General features: G+C 42.5%; 1 protein-coding gene across 3 annotated transcripts in view; it reads right to left on the bottom strand.

Annotated features, from left to right (window-relative positions):
- Positions 1-357: 357 nt before the first annotated feature.
- The window catches only part of PRORP (protein only RNase P catalytic subunit), a 103,953-nt gene continuing 83,490 nt past the window's right edge, over positions 358-20,820 (bottom strand). For all 3 annotated transcript variants that reach the window (XM_073349017.2, XM_073349016.2, XM_073349019.2), the window contains 3 exons: positions 8,352-8,500; positions 6,023-6,218; positions 358-3,015 (listed from right to left, as the gene is read on the bottom strand). In XM_073349017.2, coding sequence (XP_073205118.2) covers positions 2,887-3,015; positions 6,023-6,218; positions 8,352-8,500 — 474 coding nt within the window. In that variant the 3' untranslated portion in view covers positions 358-2,886. The remainder of the gene's footprint in view (positions 3,016-6,022; positions 6,219-8,351; positions 8,501-20,820) is intronic.

Below are 20,820 nucleotides of genomic sequence, written 5' to 3'. Positions count from 1 at the left end.
CCTACTCACACCTAGTATGCCTGGCGCAGAGGGGCAGGGACCCAGGGTGTTTCTGGGGCAGGCCTGGCCTGGCCCTTGCACTGTGTCAGGGTCCAGTGCAGCCTCACTGCCAAGTCCCTGTCCCAGGGGAGGAGGGGCTGCAGGTGATCTCCTGTCTCCATGCAGTCAGTGGCCTGTGCTCCCCACTGCCATGCTGGAGCCTCCACATTTATTTATTGACACATACAATTTGCAGAATTTTTAAATATTGTGCACAGAATTTTTTTTGGCACAGAATTCCCTCAGAAGCATACTATGTGGTACAGCCACAAAGCTTCCAATACTCATTTTGTAAGAAAATTCTCTTTTGCTGGTAGATCATTTTATTTTGGTCCTTAGATTTAATTTCAGTTAAGTCCCTTTGATTTCCCTTTAAATATTCAGTAACAAATGGTGACATTTACTAGTATCGCCAAATTTATTATGGTATCTCCAAATTTATTATTTTAACATTAGTTTTTTGGAGTCCCACCCATTCCAACCTGCTGGAAGTAGTCAAAGCATGGAGTTGTATTTGTTTATATGAGCTGTCACCTCCAAAAATCAGTGAAAAGTTAAGTCATTATCCAGTCCCAAATAGACCAAGGTTCCTGCAGCTGGTGCAATATCTCTATGGATAGATATCAAGAGAAGAGTTTGTGGCTTAGACACTGTGACCGGGGTTCAAGCTGTGGACACTCAATTAGGGTGAACTGCAAAGATTGGGGCAGGCAATCCCCATAAAGCTGGGTCTAAATGGTTTAGTCCTTTGCAAATAAAATGCTGAAGTTAGCCTCTCCTTGGAACAGTAAGGCTTGAGGAAAAATAAGGCCAAATGACTCTGTTGGTTGAGACTGAAATTTTTGACAAGTTGCCCGAGCAGAGATATACCGTGTCTGTATAAAAAAATAAATATGGTGGGTCTGCCATATAGGCCTGTATGTCACCAGCTCCCCTTGCTGATGTGATTGCAATTAAAAATGCAGTTTTCAGAAAATGGGTTCAAATGGTGGGAACATCAGGGCAGATAAAACCAAGTTAAGGCCCCCACAAAAAGAGAAGTTCTTTAATTGGAGGAAAAACTCTGACAAGATCCCTCAGAAACTTGTTCACAGTTGGGTGTGAAGTAATTGTATGCAGGTGATGTGCCAAAACAGCAGCTATGTAACTTCTGATCAGGCTAATAGAATCCCTTGTTCACACCCTACACACTATTATAATAATCTCTGTACAAAGTATGCCTTGTAAGGTATCATTTGAAAAATCATAATTTGCTGGTCAGTATCATGCTGATAAAACATGTAGTTTCCCATGTTCCAAATCCCACAGCCATGCTCAAACAGAAGTTAACAAATAGGTCTGTCCTAAACAAAGGAATGAGTGCTCTGCTTAATTTGCATTTAAATAGTAAACAGAGTTATCAAGCAGGGAGCAAAGAAAGCTCAAAGAGGTGAGGAAAAAGCAGCAGGGAACATCCTTCCTCATAGACTTTTTGTCTCCTGGTGCCTAGCTGGAAATGGTGTTCAAGAGATGGACTGAAACTATAAAAAGGAGGTACGAACACCCCTTCCCCCCATCATATTCACTACAGCTGAAGTGACAAAGGAATATTTGTTGGACTCTGTGGGAGAGTTTGGTCAGTAAGACTGCTGAAAGCATATGGTGAGAAACTTTGCTTGAATCTGCTATAGTTTATGAAGTTGGGTATTAGTAAACGTCTTATCTATATTTTTTCTTGTAACTATTTCTGACCTTTATGCCTCATTATTTGTACTCACTTAAAATCTCTCTCTTTGTAGTTAATAAACTTGTTTTACTGTTTTATCTAATCCAGTGTATTTAAATTGAAGTGTTTGAATAACTATTTGAAGTAATAAGTTGGCATATTATTCTGCTAAAGGAGTAACAGACTTAATATAACTTGTAGTGTCCAGGAAAGGGCTGGGCAGTACAGGACATACATTTCTGGTGGAAAATCTAAGACTGGGGAAGTGCAGTTAGACAACACCCTGCAGTATAACCAAGGCTGTTGAAAGCCAGAGTGTAAGCGTGTATGGCAGGCTGCAGTTACACACATACATTCAGGGTGTGACTTGCATGCTGGAAGGCTGTTTGTGAGTGGCCCAGGTGAGAGCTACTTCATTTGGTAAGAGACCCATCAGCTTTCTTATACCACAAAACTTGACAGTGAATTTTTCTTCAGATCCTTCCACAAAGATTAATATTGCATTTCCATCTGACTTTCTCGTATAAGGATGCTATATGGAAAAAACAGGATTCACAACTGTCAGACAAATAGTTAATAAGCAATGATAATGGTTGACAACACTTTTTCTGTAATTTGTACCACTTTTACAGTCTTCTAATTAACTCAAGTTTCTATGAAAGAGGCAATACAAAATTCAACTGTGCCATATTATTGCCCACAGTGAAGTCCCTAATATGATCAATTTTTATTTAAAAAACGAACTATTATTTTAACTAACAAAGAAGTTCAAGATTTTACATCTTTGGAAATTTAGAAGCTAAAATTTATTAGGAGGATCTGTGGACCATACTAATGCTTAACCCCTTCATCACCTTAATAAATGGTGCTACAACAAATCTCTTTATTTACTACAGGGCAAAATTAACTCTGATCAGCAAAGATGCAAGTAATGGGCCAAATTCATCCCTACTGTAACACCACTGACTTTGATGGAGTTATAGTAGGTATGAATTTGGTGAACTATGTTTACTGAACATTTAGTCAGCTGCAGGATTCATATTTGGTGTATTAATCCCATGACTGTGCATGATCACTGGATTCTGCCTGTTAGCGACAGTGGCAAACAATTGTAGTTTTAGTTTGTAAAACTGCATTCTTTATTATTTCCGTTGAAGGCAAAGCCATTTTGTTGGCACTTCATAGGAATATCTTTCCACCAGCTGTTCATCATAGGGAATATGCCAAGTGTCACCAGTAGTCTGTACCACTGTGTCATAAGTGAGAATAGGCTGTGGGTAAAGACAAGAAAAAAATGTTATATTGACTTTGCTCAATGGAAAAAAAATAAAAATGTTGTAATGACTAGCAGACATTTCCTGCCCTTTCTCAGGAGTATGGTTGGATGGTTTTGCAGAACAGCAAACACAAAAAGCAGAGCATGTTAAAGTAAATAGGTAGTCTGACTGCAAGCAACACTGGATATTTCTGTTCGTAAACCTTGCACCGAACCCACCTAAGATGTGTATAAATCCCAGTTAATATACATATACAAAATGATAACAGAGTCCTAGTATTCTTCTCTAACTACATTCTGTTGAACTCAGAAAGCACCACCACAGGAATCTCTTTGTTGACTTCAAGATTTCTACAGTTTACTTGATCTTTCTCACTGGACAATGACTCATCTTCTCAATATATTTTCTCTACACAGAATCTTTCTGGTTTGTGTACCTTTAAATATTTGATCGTAATATGAAGACATCAAGAGATAGAACAGGGATCAGCAACCTTCAGCATGCAGCCCATCACGGTAATCCACTGGCAAGCCGCGAGACATTTTGTTTAAGTTGACTGTCTGCAGGCACGGCCCCCTATAGCTCCCAGTGGCTTTGGTTCACTATTCCCGGCAATGGGAGCTGCAGGAAGCGGTGAACCATGGCCACTGGGAGCTGGGCGGGGGCCGTGCCTGCGGACAGTCAATGTAAACAAAATGTCTCACGGCCTGCCAGCGGATTACCCTGATAGGCCGCGTGCCGAAGGTTGCCAACCTCTGAGATAGAGAATCCACCAATTTCCTTAGTAGTTTGTTCCAATAGTTAATCAACCCTAACTGTTTAAAAATGTGTGCCTTATTTCTAAGTTGAATTGTCTGGTTTTAACTTTAGTCCTTTCTCTGTTAGATTAAAGAGCACTTTAGTAGTCGGTATTTTCTGCCTGTGAAGCTACTTACATACTGTAATAAAATCACCTCTCAATCTTCTTTTGATAAACTAATCTTTTTAATTCTCTCAGTGAGAGGCATTTTCTCCAGGCCTTGAATTGATTCTGTGGCTCTTTAGTTCATTCTCAATTTTTCAACATTTTTTTTTAAACTGTAGACACCATAACTGTATGCAGTATTCTATTATTGGTCTCACCAAGGAAACAGCAAGTGACTTCCTCCAGCCAAAACTATGCATGCTATGCTCAGAAGGACGTCACTCATTTAGCTGTGTACTGATTGCATACCTGACTAATGTAACGTATCTCTTTACTGCACCAACATTTATCTGTGAACCTACCTGTTTAGAACATTGCTGCACTGAATATCTGTATTTGTCTGTGAACGCATCTTTAAAATGGAATTAAAAATGCATTCTATTTTAGGATTAAAAATATGCACTTTACAGAAGAATTGAAGAGGAGAATGATCTCTTTTCATGCTTATAACAGATGCAAGAAAATGCAGAATTTGGAAGCAGGATACGAAGGGCTCTAAGGGTATGTTTACATTGCAATGTAAGCCCGGTCTCGAGCCCAGACTCAAGCCTAATCCCCTTTGCATATACACTGCAATCATAGGCGCCAACTTTTCCCAGCGCCAGTGGGTGGTTGACACCCAACCCTGGCCCTGCCTCCACCCCTGCCCCGCCTCCATTCCAACCCCTTCCCCAAAGTCCCCGCCCCAACTCTGCCCCTTCCCTGCCCCTATTGGACTCTTTCCCCAAATCCCCGTCCGGAGCCCCGCCACTTCCACGAGCACGCCACGTTCCCCCTCCTCCCCACTGCCTCCCAGAGCTTGCCGCCACGAAACAGCTGTTTTGTGGTGGGAAGAGCTGGAAACTAGGGAGAGAAGTGGGGATGCAGCAAGCTCAGGGGAGGAGGCAGAGGTAAGCAGGGGTGGGGAAGGCGACGCGGGGAGCTTGGCTGCCAGTGGGTGCAGAGCACCCACCAATTTTTCCCTGTGGGTGCTCCAGCCCCAGAGCACCCACGGAGTCGGTGCCTATGACTGCAATTACACTAACCTGAGACTCAGACCCAGGGTCCCAGGACCCTGCAGGGCTGGAGGGTCCAAGCTCGAGGTGAGCTGGGAACCGGGATCCAAACCCTATTGCTCTGCAGTGTAGACACCATTTGACTCGGATCCCAGGAGTCAGCTGGAAGTATCCCACAATTCCATAGGACAACCTCTTTAGCCCTCTCTATCCCAAGAATCTTCAGTCCACTGTATTGAAAATGTAATCCACCTCCTCCTTTGCAAATGGCAGCAGCTGAGGTCACTGTTAACCCATTCTCTTCTGATCCACTGGTCTACAAGCACGCTATCAGAGAGCCTCCTGGGTTTGCAATGGAGAGCGAACCGATCAAGACTTCTGCAAAACCAGCTGCTTCCTGGCATTGCGCAGGGCAGGCAGTAAAGTTTTCCCACAGTACACCATGGTCCTAGGCTTAGAGCGGCAACATTTCAGGGGTGGGAGGCACTAGGGATTCTGGGATACAGTTTACTTTACTAGGGTTGATTTGGGTCTGCGCACTGCAGTGTGGACACCAGAGCCCTATGTTTGAGCACAGGTTAGAAAAGTCTTAACAAAGGGTTAAAATACAATGTAGACACTCAAGCCCATGAATCCCTAACACGAGTCCCTAACATGGTACACTTACATTGCAGTGTAGACATACCCTCAGGGTAAAATTTTCAAGTATGTCCACCTATGATACATTTCACCCAAACGGTCGGTAAAGGCAAACAAGTAACTGTGCAGGTAAACAGATGTTTATGCACTTGAAGAGTCACTTTCTTGTCTATTAATCAGTCCTCTTGCCTACAATGGCAAATCACACATTTTGTGAGCAAAAGTGCTGTTTGAGAATGAAACTGGAATTTTGAGCACACTGCCTCTTATGTGCTCATCCATGCACATTCTGCCCTTAGCCCTCAATAGGAATTTTTCTACAGTTTTTTATTAGTTGTGGCTCATATTTTATGCATTTAATGAGTATGTTCTGTATGTTTTCTGAAGAGAGCAGAGAACTTACCTGAAATTTTATTCTCTTTCCTGGCCAGTAGTGGGAAAGCACCATTTGGTGTCCACGCTGCCACTTAAAGAACAGATGTCGAGTAAGACTGTCGGGAATACAAGCCTTGTGATCTCGCAGGAGGTCTCTAGTAAGAAACTTACAATGGCTGCCTGAGTGAAGAGTGGCATATAATAGGAAGGGGTCATCTTCTGACCTAAATAAACCACAAAGAGTAAAGACGGACGTCACTCATGGGCACTAAAAGGATGCAGGAAATGAATCAAGCATTCAGCTGAATTTTATTCATCATCATTACTGCAAATTCCCATCACCACTAAGTTCTCTGTTAAAACAAGGTCCTTTTCCTGTTTATCACAAAGCATCCAAATGTTCGGAAGGGAATTAAAATTTAGCTGCCTAGTAGAAAGAATGTTTTCCCTTCCCACTACAACACAGCAAGTAACAAAATGGCAACTTCCCATGTGATTTAACAATACACTGCTACCGTGAACAGAAGCACTAACATTCAGATTGTGTCTTCAGGGGTCCCACACTCTTGCACAAAACTGTACTGCATCCATACAGATCCATAATTTCATGTGAGCACCTGATAAAGTGTCTCTAGTGTCATGCATAAGACAGTGTAACTCTGTGATTCATAGACTTGTGGGTGGGTTCATTCCCAAGAAACGCTAAGATTTTTTCATAGAATATACTCGACTTTATCTTCACTGAAATGAGACAGATGTGGGGAGGGGACATTAATTTTTTGTTAAACTTTATCCCTCCCTGAGAAAAGCCCCATTACATAACAACAGCTCTGCAATTCTACAGTACTTTCCATCCAAGGATCTAAAAATATGTATGTCAGAAGAAGTGCTGCACATTTATTATACGTGGAGCCAGCAGGTGTGTCTATAGTTAACACTTTGCATTACAAGATTCTGTTTTCAGTTGCTTACAACTTTGCCAAACTTTAACCATTCAGGCTGAAATTTTCCATGCTGGGTTTCTGCTCAGGCTAGATAGTGTATTTTCTTTTTAACATTTCAGCTAAATTGGTTTATCTGCTTCTGAGAAAATTAAGAAAAAATGCAGTTTTGCCCATGTTAAAAATTATTACAACCATTTTGCTGAGAAGCTCTCTATCACCTCCAAACTGGAGCAGGGACTTAAATTCAGCAGGTGGAGGGGAGAATCTTTGTGCCAGGGATGTGCCTTTTCCTGTTCCCATGAAAAACAACCCCATTTGGCCAAGTTATGAACTTTTGAGAAATCTTAGTTCACACATGCTCAGTAGAGACTTGTTAGAGTTTGGCAGCTAAATTCTCTGTAGATTCCATCTACACTAGGCATGCTCAATCCCAGGGCTGCAGAAGCTAAGTATGACTTTCCATGAAATTGCTCCTCCTAGCTGCCAGGGGCTGCTGTGGTGTTGGGTACAGGAACTAGGAGCAGAGATACTGTCTGTCCTATGCTCTCAGTGCTCCCTCTGCTGGCACCCAGGCAGCATGCAAGAAGCAGCAGCCTGACTCAAATGCAGAGGAGATAAGAGCCAGACCTGAAGAGGGAGTGAAGGAGATGGCAGAGGAAGTAGATTGGGACAAGGAGACAAGGGGAAGACTGGGTCTGGCTGAGCAAGGAGACTGGGAGCAAGGGTTGGTGGTCCACAGATCATGTCTAATATTTCCAAAGGGGTTTGTACCTCTTTTCGAAATTTTGTAGGGATCCACAAATGAAAAAGGTTGAAACCACTGACATGTACGATGACAATCTACACTGTCAGTTAATCTGTTAGCTCAATTGGCAGAGATCTACCTGTGGATCTAAAGGTTCCTACCCTGTTGATATGCGTACATCTACATAGGACTCAAACACCCGTGGCTGGCCCAAGTTCGGACTGTGTGGCTGTAAAATTGCTGTGCAGACATTAAGGCTCAGGCTGGAGCCTGAACTTTGGGACCCCATGAGAGTGAGGGTCCCGGAGCCTGGGCTCCAGCCTGAGCCGGAATATCTACACAGCAATTTTTTGCTCCAAAGCCCGAGACGGCTGACCCGGGCCAGCTGTGGGTCTTTTATTTCAGTATAGACATACCCTAAGACTGTACATTATGAGAGCTCTGTATTTTAGCACAATTTTTAATCTGTTTTCTCTATCCATTTAGACTGTAAACTCCATGGAGCAAGGAATATGTTGTTCTCTTTTGCATGTATAGGGCTGAGAACTGTCAGTGCTTAATAATAAATAGTACTGGAGTAAGTCACAAAATTAGCTGGTTTAAGTAATTAAAAATAAAAATGAATCTAGTTTTGTCCTCCAGTAAATTGAGTCATCTTCAATACTTACACATTTTCAGCAAAGAAGAAGTCTGCTTTCTTCTGCATAGCAGCCACAATGTGCCTTTTCCAGCTATGAGATCCAGTCAGCATGTGTTTGCGGCCCAGCACAAGCAACCGCAGATTCTGCTGTGCCAGGTGGAAGACAACATCAAGGAGCTGCAGGAAACAAAGCAAGAGCACAGACTGTTTTAGCTGTAAAAACAAGAGTGACAGGGCATAGATTTTTTTCTCTGTGTCTTTAGTAAAGGGACTCCTATCATTTCCTGGACAGTCTCCCAGGAATCTTTCCTAGGGTCAGCAGTAGGTAGGAAACTCTCATTTTTAAGTTTAAAAAAATTAACTAACCTGTTAAAGAGTGTTAATTATCAATCACATACACAAAAAGAAAAATGTACTGTTATTAATTGCTTTAAACTTTCGCACCATTCTTGTAGTACATCCATGGGAATTGATGCAGAGCTCCCTGGACAGCTCAACAGGTAAGAGTCAAATGGAAGACTTGAATCACCTTGGGATTCTCACACTGGGAATGGTGCAGAGGTGAAGCCCTTGACCTTAGTCGAGGAAGTGAGGAAGGCTTGATTGTTTAGCCTGTGCTGCTCCAGTAGCACCACCACCTACTGCAGCGATTGCAAAGTATAACTGACAGTACTGCTCTATAAAGAGGAAGAGAGACTATAAAAGTATGAAGGGGTTGATGAAAGGATCATTAAGACCAGTATCAACCAATGCATGAATCACTATTCCAGGGTGGTAAAAGTCACCACTATGCCAGATTCTCCACTGAGGGACCGTACACCAAAGGTGTAAGTTAGAACTGCACCTGTACCATTTTAACTTGTGCTGGGGCCAGGTCTCTGGGGATCAGAGAGCCACAACTGGCTCCCTGTGGCCTTCCCTCTCCATTGCACCCAGGCAGAGATCGGACAGGGTAGAGAACCTAATCCTCTAAGTACACTGAACACACATATGGATTGACTGCAAATTAATAGTATTACCATATTGCCCAAAAAAGGAGGAAAATTAGTTCCTGAGATTGTAGCACATTGCCTGTGGACTATACACACAAATTCTTTAGGAAAGAAAGCTCCCTAATTCTTTGTTGCTATTGCCTCCATAGTCTGTCAGTATTTTTTCCTCTACTACTGCTGACTCCCTAGCCCTCTCCCCTGCCCCTTCGCACCTCTTGTTTCTTCTCCCACCCTCTCCTCCTCTTTGTGACTGTCTTCAGAGGGCTCCTTTGCCATAGGGAGAAGACACGGTTCACTTAGTAGCCATGGAAGTGGGAAAGGGAGCCAAACATGTTTTATGGTTTATTGTCTGCTGGCTCTACTAGCTGCTGCTGCTATAATACTGGAACGATGCGGGTGAAGGCTCTGTACACTGAGCCCTGGTCTAGACTACAAACTTATGTCAGTATAACTGTGTTGGTACCCACACTCTTGAGTGATGCGGTTATACCAACCTAACTCCTGGTGTAGACAGTGCTATGTCAATGAGAGGGCTTCTCCCATTGCCATAGCTACTGCATCTTGGGGAGGTGGACTAGCTATGCCATCGGGTAAAGCACTCCCATTGGCATAGATAGTATCTTCACTAAGCGCTACAGCTGCACTGGTGCAGCGCTGTAAGTGTAGACAAGCCCAAGTTTAAAGATGGGCCGAGGGGGTTTCGGTGCTGGAGCAGAGCACTGGAGTTTAATAGTGACTGACAGAGTTGGCTGCCATTTGCAGGAGATCACGCTAGACATCCAAGATTTCTTTTCGTGCATGGGGTCTACTTTCCTCTGCTTGAAAGAAATGGCTCCTAATATGGCTAGACAATAACTAAACAATATGGTTTTAGCCTATAAAATGACAGATAAAGTAAGTTGTCTGATATGCTCTCTCTCACACACACATACACACAAAGTTTAGAAACAAGTAAAAATGTTTACACTAAAGGGATATTGTCAGATTATATATATTTTTAAATAACAAATTTCCTTATCTATGTTCCTAATAACACATTAGAGTTGAAATAATTTTAAAGTTCAATTATATTTTCTCACTATTTATGTTGTTTACTTTTTGCATATCTCAACTGTACAGGGATAATTGTTTGGTCTATTTCACTTTTTTATAGTCACTTTCACTCACAGGTTCTCCAGCACAAGCCAGGTGCTGCAATGTTTGGGATGCAAACACTGAAAGAGAATATGTTTGGTTTCTTAAAACCATTTCCACAGAAATTAAAAATCTTAATGGAAATATTTTTGTTGGTTTTCTAAAAATTGATTGTTACAAAATATAGGGCCAGATCCTAAACTGCTGTACGTCAATGCTACTCCAATGTACTGATATATACTACTTGAGATTCTTAAATTTTAGGCCAAAAGTTTAAAGGAAGACAGAACTCTTCTTTTTGCCATTTACATCATTTCCACTCAAATGCCTATTTAACATAATCTATAATATACATAATAACATAATTTAACCTAACTAACCAGTTCACACAGCCTTTTAATTATGCATAAAACCCTTTTTTTAAAATAATGAATTCTTCAGGGCAAGGCTATATTGCTTTAATAAAACGTGCTCAAAGTATTTCCACGTGGTGGAATTAACTGCATGCAATGGCTTTCAGGAAATGAAGTCTGACTTTGGGTAAAGCCTCTCACAGCAGCGTGAGAATGGCAGAGAGATTTTCTGAGTAATCCTAGACAGCAAATTTTCCATTTTTGATAGAGCTACGGTAGCGACTCTATAGTTGATGTAACTAGCTTATTCTTAAAAGTGATCTGAAGAGAAAAAGGAAATGGATTTGTGCTTTCTTTTTGCTTTTTTTTTTATTTTTTAAATGTACAAGACGACTGAAAAGTTGGGGAGTGGAGTTGTTGGATTTTTTTCCCCTCTGCTTGTTTTTTGCCTTAAGACTATCAAATCTTAAGGTTGGTCCACACACAAACTGCCACCCGAATAACTAAACTGGTTTTAAATAACATCTTCTTAATATTTTGTTTCAAAAGTTTATGTATGGACATTCTTATTTTGAAATACAAGTTTCTTATTTTGATTTAGCATAAATCAATGCCTTACTCACTTAAACTTGGGCCTGCTTTACTGGTTTAAATAAAAGTTTAATTTTAAACTGATTGAGTTATATTAGACACACTTACAACAGTTTAAACCTAAATTATGTTGGTTTAGCTTGCATATGTAAATTTAGAGTATTTAAAAGTAAATTTACTTTTACTCTGAAATCAGAGTGTCCACACACAGAACTTGCACCAAAATAACAAAAGGTGCAAATTACAACAAATTTAGTCATTTTGGCGTAAGTTTGTTTGTAGACCAGCCCTTGGTCAATGAGAAACAGGTTCAACTAAACTCAGAAAAGGCATTCAAAGTCAAATAAGTGTGTCTACACAGAAGTTTGCACCACTTTAACTTGTGCAGACAACCCCTTATGCAGTCTGAATAAAAAAACATCTCCTTGTACTTATCCAGGGTTCACCCTGCTTGGTGTCAAGGGGATGTCATAATCCTACTTTCTCTACTCATTTACACAGGCTTCCTGAAAAAACAAGACCAGACTTTTAATGAAAAAAAATCATTTTTTAAAATTTTCTCCTTCAAACCCTTTCACCATCCCTCCCTCCCACAAAAATCCCCAAACCCAAACACCCAACTTTCAGGTCTTCTTTATACATCATGAGGAGCATAAGACCATTTTAAAAATCCTTTGTACGTCACATTTAGCTTTTCCTGTTCTCTGGACTTTCCCCTGTAAACTGAAGCATCTTGACTGATTGATGATCATTTTTGTTTCTGACCCCAAAATGAAACTACGAAGGTATTGGCATTTATCTGGTAGTGGAGAGGGGTGGCTACAGTTTTTTGTCTCCCTGCTTAATAGTAAAAGTAATACTTGGCATATGTTTTTACATCTCTTTGAAAAAAAACCAAATCCTGAGGTTTTTCTCAGTTTACTCCACCTCTCTACCTCACACAAAGTCCTTACTCTGCCTTCATTGAGATGTTATATGAGGAAAGACCAAGCTTTGATGCAGTATTTTGGAATTATGATAAACTAATTTGTTGGACTCTAGGGTCTTGTGTTATTTGTAGATTTGATGCTCACCACTGCAACATCTAGCCACTGTACAAAAATTAAAATTTTAAAATATAAACACATATACAACCTTCAAAGAGTGGAAAATCCCACCCTTTTGATGCTTATTGGATCTTCCTGGCTGAAGCATCAATAACTATGTGAAAGCTAGACTGGAAAGGTACATGACTTTGTACTGTTCCCTTAAGCCATGTAAATTGGACTCTGATGGACTAGGAGGGGGCTGGCTGAAAAGAGGTGACCAGAAATATTTCAGTCATAGACTCTCCACGGAGTACTTCCAGCCACCAGATCCCTCCACCAAGTTCAAAACTAAGGGCTGACAGGAAGAGTGCCTCAACTGATTTCAGCATGAGACACCAATGAGACAGCAAAGAAGGGGCTGCCCGGAGCCTGCACCCCTGACTCCCTCCTGAGCTCCAACCTCCTGCCCCAGCCCTGATCACCCTTCCATCTTCTGAACCCCTTGCTCTCAGCCCGGAGCACTCTCCTGTACCCCCAACCCCACCCCAGAGCCCGCATTGCCAGCCGGAATCCTCATCCCCTTCCACACCCCAGCCCCCAATTTTGTGAGCATTCATGGCCCGCCATACAATTTCCATATGCAGGTGTGGCCCGTAGGCCAAAATGTTTGCCCACCCCTGGGATAGATGTTTCTGCGATCGATGCAGCGGGGGTCAATGTAGTGGCTCCAGTGAAGACCTGCTAAATCGACCGCAGAGCACTCTCCGGTCAACTCCGGTACTCCACTGGAACGAGAGGAGTAAGGTAAGTTGACAGGTGTAGACACTGTAGTAAGTCGACCTAAGCTACATCAACTATAGCTATGTTATTCAAGTAGCTGGAGTAGCGTAATTTAGGTCGACTTACCCCAGTAGTATAGACAAGGCCTTAGTGTGTCAGCATTTGCAATGATGGAACGTATTGGGGTTTGCTCCTGTTTGAAGTAGGAGTAAAACATGATAAACTCAATCAGTGCAAACCCTTCCAAGTCCATGTTTACACTTAGGGGTCAGCAATGGCCACAGACTGTTGAATTCGGGCTACACCCGAATGTATACAAGGCTTAGGGAAACTAGATCCCGGCCACTTAAGTCTTTAAATATCATAAAGAGAGTGACTAGATTGTAAATGCTAGTCATTTGGACTTTCTGCTCCCACAGAACACAGCTCATATCTTAGTGGCACCAGTGATTCTGTACCTTAAAGTGGAAGTTACTTCCACTGAATAAGGGAAACAAAGTTTAAGTGTTTGAGGAAACATTTTGGAGGCAAGAGTATTAAATTGCTTCAGTTTTGCAATGGAAAAACTAACAGTTAACCACAATAAGAAGAAAATTAAGCGGCATTACCATAAGAAGAGTGATTAAAAATCCTTCATGCACAATAGCGCCCCCCTCCACATTCCATTAAAATTAACCTTTATTCATACAAACTAAAATGATGCCTGAACCCTAGAATAATGCATTTTTGCTATTTAAAAAACCTTGATTCCTCCTGAACACTCCTGTTCTTGGTACTACTTGACTAAAGGATACTTTGTGTCTAATTTTAGACTTGGACATTTATTTGTGGTGGTCTATACATAGTCACAACTCTTGTGCTGGGGGATTTCCTAACTGAGTATACTCCCACGCCTGACTGTTTCTCAAGAAAGGAAGACATCAGACACATCATCAAACTACTTTTAGTCATAAAGAAAACAGATTATAGCACAAGTAACAAGGAAAGAGCAGCAGAAGTCCCTTGCTTAAAAAGGCATGAATAAACCCTTTCTTGATCAGTGAAATAATTCCAACAGTTATCTAAAAAATAGTAAAGTTACCTAATTACTCTTCCATGTAACTGCATAACGCAAATGTGCTTTTTGTAATAAGATTCCATGCAGCAGAATTTGTATAAGGGTTGTCACACCACTTAAGTGTGCAAATATCAGCTATGCAGCTGGATAATCTATTCAGCAGGAAGTCTTTGGAAGACAATTTAAAAAAATGGCAAACACACGCACATGCCACTTGAGAACTCTCATCATCAATTCCTCTCCATCTACAACATTTCATGTTAACTTGAGACTGACAGCCTTACTAACCTCAGTGAGGACCAGTGACAGGGCCGGTGCAAGGATATTTTGCGCCTTAGGCAAAACTTCCACCTTGAGCCCCTCCCCGGAGCATCGCTTATTATAAACTTTCAAAAATGAATACTGCATAATGTGGCATTGTTCATTAGAATTAATGCACATTTCGCTTGAAAATTTATCAATTTCATTATTTAGTCTACATATTTAATGAAAATAAATGGCCTTGGGTCTCCTGCACATGGCTAGAGTCCCTCCTGCCTCCCCACACCCACCATGCATCTGGAAAGGGCTGTTTTGGGGATCAGAACACAGAGCTGAGAGTCGGGATCTGGCTTCTATTCTCCACCCTGGCACCAACTCACTGGATGAATTCAGGCAAGTTACTTCCCTGTTCTAGGCTTCAGCTCCCCACAGCGCTAAGGTGTGAAATGGTTCCTTGCTCCTGGGCTGGAAAGTGCAATGCAGGCAGGAGGAGGTGTCTGAAGGCTTGTCTTCCCCACAGGTGTGAGGCGAGGACAGAGTTCCAGCCTCCATCATGACCGTCCTGGTTGCTTTACTCTGCCCTACACCAATCACTGCTGAAGCCCCTTACTCAGAGAGCTGTGGCCCAGGGCAGAGGCATCAGTGTCATTCTGGGCCTGATTTTCAGAGATGCTGAGCACCTGCGGTTCCCCCAATGTCTGTGGGAACTCCAGGGTTCTCAGTACTTCTGAAACTCAAGGCAATTTATTTCGAATGCTGGGCCAGGACTGAGCCTGCAAAGGCAGGTCCATATACACCCCTCGATCCACAGCAGATCTCCTATTAATAACAATACAAGCAATCAGGAAAATGATGAGGGGCAGTTGGCCCAATGCTGCGAGTGGGGAGGATATGGCCCTCATGTGGTCACTAAACTTCTACCTAGGAACGTTACTGGTGCATCTGCTGTCATTCAGTGGGAGAACAAAAATCTCTTGGGTGTTGCAGCCTGCCCAGGGTTCAACTGCACTTAACCTGAGTTGCTTGCACACTTGCAGTGGTTGGGCACCATGCAACTGGTCACCTATGTTACATGAAAATCTGGCTCTGACGGTGTCGCAATTAGACTTAACAGTTACTGCGGCATTTCCTAGAGCTGTTGTCCCAGGCTGGCTGCAGACTCAGGCAGACAGAACTGTGTCAGCTAGACACAGCCCATCACCTTTGGAAGATTTTCCTTGTAGTCATAAGGGCTCAAGACAGCTGTGTTTCTGCACTGAAAATTTGCAGTGTGCTGCCCCAGAATCCCTGTGTTCAGAGCAGGACTCTGACAATGACTCCCCCAGTGACCTTGGGCAAGTCACGTCCCTGTTCTCTGCCTCAGTTTCCCCAAAATGGGGCTCTATTTACCTGCTCCACAGGGCTGCAGGGATGGATGGGGATGAAGGCTTGGAAGGTGGCACATGCTGAGGATGGTTACACTTTTGCAACTCTTTAACCCTGTATCCTCTGGCAGGGCCATGATCCACCCCCACAGATGGACTGGTGGCCACGATCTCCTCTTCCTTTCCCCGACCCCTGCTCCCCCTCCCACCACTGCATTGCTGTCAATAGGGCCAGCTGCAGGCAGTCTGATGTCACCCGCTCCGATCTGCAGTCGGCAGCCCTTGGGCAGCAGCCGCTGCTGTGGTAGGGGGTCTGGGACTGCCAGAGCCGGAGGAAGAGGGCTAGGGAGCGATGCAGCAGCCTGGAGGCTTGGGGAGGAGCGGCTCCGGGCTGGCTGTGGGGGTGCGGGCGGGCAGTGATGTTGGGCATGGCAGAGGGAGGCGGTGGGGCCCGCGGTTGCAGAGGACGCCCACAGAGGTAGGTGCTAATGCGGCTAGGAGGGGCCCATCCCCCTGCTGCGAGCAATAGTGTAAAAAAAAATTTTTGGACACCGCTTTTTGGTGCCCCCAAATCTTGGCGCCCTAGGCGGCCGCCTAGTTTGCCAAATGGTTACACCGGCCCTGACCAGTGAGTGCCTTTGACATGTTATTCAATCAAATCTAGGATTCCACCTCCAGCAGTGGACAGAAACTGATGCTTCAGAGAAAGGTGAAAGCACCCTGTAATTCAGCCAACTAATTGTGCATTGCCATGGAGAAAAAATACTTCCTAGCATTTACAGGCAATTAATTTATTCCCTGAAAATTTAGGATTGCTTTCCCTACATCATCTTAGCTTGCATAATTACAAGTTTCTGATGAAGCGGGCTGTAGCTCACGAAAGCTTATGCTCTAATAAATTTGTTAGTCTCTAAGATGCCACAAGTCCTCCTGTTCTAATTACAAGTGTTATCCAGTCTCAACAAACCCTACTAAACTACCTGTCTGACTGCATTTCTGTGTTACCCAATCCCACATGAAAGGACAAGCTGTATAAAGAGTTTCCTTATTTTTTAAAAAATATGCTACCATCTAGTTTCTTTGAGCATCCTTTGTTCTCATATTGAGAACGCGGTAAGAAGGAGGAACCAGTTAGTTCTCATTCTACCTATAAAATTTTGTAGGTCTCATTCTAGTACGTATTACCCTTCCCCTAGTTGAATGGAATCTCTTGCTGGTCTTCAGGTGTACGGCTTCTGATGGCACAAACAGTGATTGTTGTTAATCTGCACCATGCTTCTTAACCAGTTTGCTTGCCCTTTGCTGAACATCTGCAATCTCTGTTTCTTGAAAGGAGATGATTAAAATAAATAAAACAATGATGGCTTACACAAATATATCATACCATTCATTTGAGGATCTCAGCGCATATTACAAATTTTCAACAATAAAGTCACACAATATCCCTGAGAAATACGTATTATAATCTCCATTTTGCAGATGATGAAAATGAGGCAAGAAGAGGTTAAAGAGACTTGTCCATGTTCACACAGCAAGTCACTGGTGGCGCAAAGAAGAATTCAAAAGAGTTCTGAATCACTGCTCCGTAACCACAGACATGCTCTGCCAGATCCTGAACCCAGTTCTTAAGGAACAGGCACACAGCTCTTTTATCAATGTCATAATTTAATTCATTCTTACTTTCTATTCCCTTTTACATATTTCAAAGCAACATTATTCCTTTCCAAGTGCTGCTATGCATTGGGCAGACATTTTCAATGAGCTATTTATGAAGATTTCTGGATTTTTATCTCTGAGAGGATCCTGCTAGTGCAGAGCTTATCACATTAAAAGTTTCTTCCCTGTATGCATTTGTTCTCATTTATGAAAATTACATTTACATTTGCCACTGCCAAATCCCTGAGTTTAATTAGACCCTTCTTGAATTTCTCCTTAACTTTAGCATTTTATAACAATTTAAACAATTTGGAGTTCAAAATATTTTGCTAAATTAGGCTTGGATGAGCTCTGTGCCTGCTTGGAGCCCCACTAAAATCACAGGAATCTGCCTGCACAGAGGTCATTGCAGGATCTGGGTCCAACTGTTCACTTAGTCTTCCAAACAGTCAATAAATATGTCAAGGCTGCTCCCAATTCTGATCTCTGACCATTATTAAGTTCTTTCTCTAGGAGAAGCAGGATTACACACATGCATTTATTCAATGTGCACTACTCCAGATAACATATCAGGATACAGAGTTAGAGCTACTGAAAGTGAGCAGAAAACAGCATACAGGATTCTGGCTCAGTGTATGCAGTCATTGTTTCCCTCCAGTGGCTGACTCCCAGTGACAATAGCAGCCTATAATTTACCCACAAGTAAAAGAGCTCTCCTATGGTTCAAGTGGTAGAGGCCTCGGTCTTTGGTGGAGAGGTCCTAGATTCTGACATCTGCAGTATTTGTAGTGATGCAGCAAGGATTCATTACATATGGCAGAAAAACAAAAACAAAAAAACCCCAAATCCATGACTTATAAATCTTTATAAAACATTTTTTCTAAACCAGATTTGTTCAAACATATCAAAGGCACTTATCCTCTTTGAGGACATAGTCCAGGAGAAGCTGACAAATAAAAAGGGGAGGGGGCACTGAGTTTTCTGAGCATAAATAATACATCTGAAAAAAGCTGAAATGGTAATTTAACCTTTAAAAATATTGCAGTAAGATTTTTATATTTTAAAGTCACTTTTCTGTTGAGAACAAGTATGAACAATTTCAGGGCAAAAGGTATTTTTTCACACATTATAAGTGCCTGAAAATAAGGGCTTAGAAGGGGAGTGTAGTCATAACTCTGGACACTTTAACGATGGATCAAATGTAACAGTGAAGTCAGTGGGAGCAGAGTGTGCTCAGCACATTTGAGAATGAGACCCTAATTCATTAAGCCTCACAACACCCCTATGGAGGAAGTAAATAATCATCTCCCCATTTTACAGAGGTTTATAATGAGACAGAGAAGTTGGATGACTCATACCATGAGTTAGCAGAATAGGTGACAGAATCCTGAAATCCTGACTTTTAATCACCTGCTCTTATCACTACATCACACACTGTACAGTGTGTCATATTTTCAAAGGTCAGGTTCTTTGTATAAAAACCTTCCTCCTCTGGACATTATTGGGAACACTCGTCAGGTGGGACTTCCCTACATACTTCTCCAGGAAAGCTGATGTGTAATGACTCAGCCAAACGTGGCTCACCTGTTCGATAGGTGTAGCTCAAAGAAATAAATCACCACAAAGGGAAGACAGCTTTGCTGTTAATAATTCACATCAGATGGCTTCTAAACATTCTGGCAGACCTTACTAACTCTGGCATACAAAAGCAGAAAAAAATCCCTTCAGGTATTCTGACCATGGCTAACAGTCGATAACTTGTATGTTGTCATAGGGCAGCAGTACAAGCCTTCCCAATGTTACTGTTGTGGAAATTGATAAAAAAGACTGCTGCAGTGATCCCAGCCATTGGTGGCATTACTGAGGCCTGACCTATGCTACTAAGTTACGTCGACATAAGTCACCTTGCATCAATCTGTTTGTGTGTGTGTTTACACTTAAATTTGTTTCTAGCTGATATAAATGTCTTGCTATAGTGACAGAGTAAAATCATCCCTCTGAATGGTGTAGAGTCATGGTCGACCTACTTAGGTCGATATAGTGTGAGTATAGACACTGCATGACCTGTGTTGACCCTTACAGTCCTCCAGCAGCTCTCCCATAATGCCCCATTCCCTATGACAGTGACCATCCTGGTCACAATTGTCTGGTCACTGCTCAGGGGTCACAAAGACCAGAGGCACATCCCTCTTTAAAGCCATCCACGTGTTTTTGAAATGCCTCTTCCCAATTGCCCAATTTGATGAGCATGCCTACCAGCTCACCCTTGTTGTGTGCAACTGCCCAACTGACTATGTTGGCTCCATGCACACAGAGAAGTACTAGATGTGATCCTGCCTGGAGTAAACAGGAAGTGTTGGATCTCCTGGGCCTGTGGGGCAGACCTAGCACTTCTACAACAAGCTGCATGCCATACTTGGTGGAGACCCGACCAGCACTCCGCAGGTCACTGTGGATACTCTGGAGGAGCCCGAGACAGAGACCCTTGCTGTGAACTGTGAGGAGGAGGAGAAGGAAGATGCGGCAGAGGACTCCAGCCATGCCATAAGTTAAGACCTGTTTGAGACTCCTTCAGAGTCTAGTCTGTCCCACCAGGCGAGTGTGGTTGAGCCTGATGAAGAGGAGCGAACTTAAATAAATGTGGGCATACATTTTTCCTTACATTTAAATTTAAAAATGGTACCTGATCCTTTTCCAAGTTAACAAAACCAGGGTATCAACTTTTCATTGTTTTACTCATATGAGAACTGGTAGTGGTATAAGAAACAGAGGTAGTGTTGACATCTGCTTTTCATTTCCCCATTAGTGTTAGGTGGACGGGCACATGGAGCACTTTGTTTATGTGCATAGGGATGCCCCTTGTATCCTCTAGAGAGATCTCAACGCAACTTGCATGGAGATACTTTGCAATTTTCTCCCAAAAGTTTCTATCGATGGCTGCCTTATTTCTGCCTCCATGGTAGGACAGTTTCTCATGCCACTCTGTGATGTGTTTGACTGGCGTTATTGTAGTAAAGAGGCTAGTGGCATATAGACCTGGGCAGCTTCTGGATGTCAGTAGCAGCTGTATTCTCTGTGTTTTTGTCACCCTCGGGAGTGAGATATCAGCTAAAATCACCACTGCCTGGTGAAAAGAGTGCTAACATTTAGGTCATTGCCTTATATTCATACCTATGGAACAGGGATCAAAATTTTATAGCTTCATACAACAGAAAATCCTCCCCCCCTTGCCCCTGGCCAGCCATACTCCCCAGGGCTGGGACTGGAGAACAATACTGTGC

The sequence above is a fragment of the Lepidochelys kempii genome, chromosome 6 (assembly GCF_965140285.1).
Source record: "Lepidochelys kempii isolate rLepKem1 chromosome 6, rLepKem1.hap1, whole genome shotgun sequence".
Taxonomy (NCBI): Eukaryota; Metazoa; Chordata; order Testudines; family Cheloniidae; genus Lepidochelys; species Lepidochelys kempii.
Note: the sequence above shows the minus strand (reverse complement) of the source record. Positions and strands in the feature narration are given on the sequence as shown.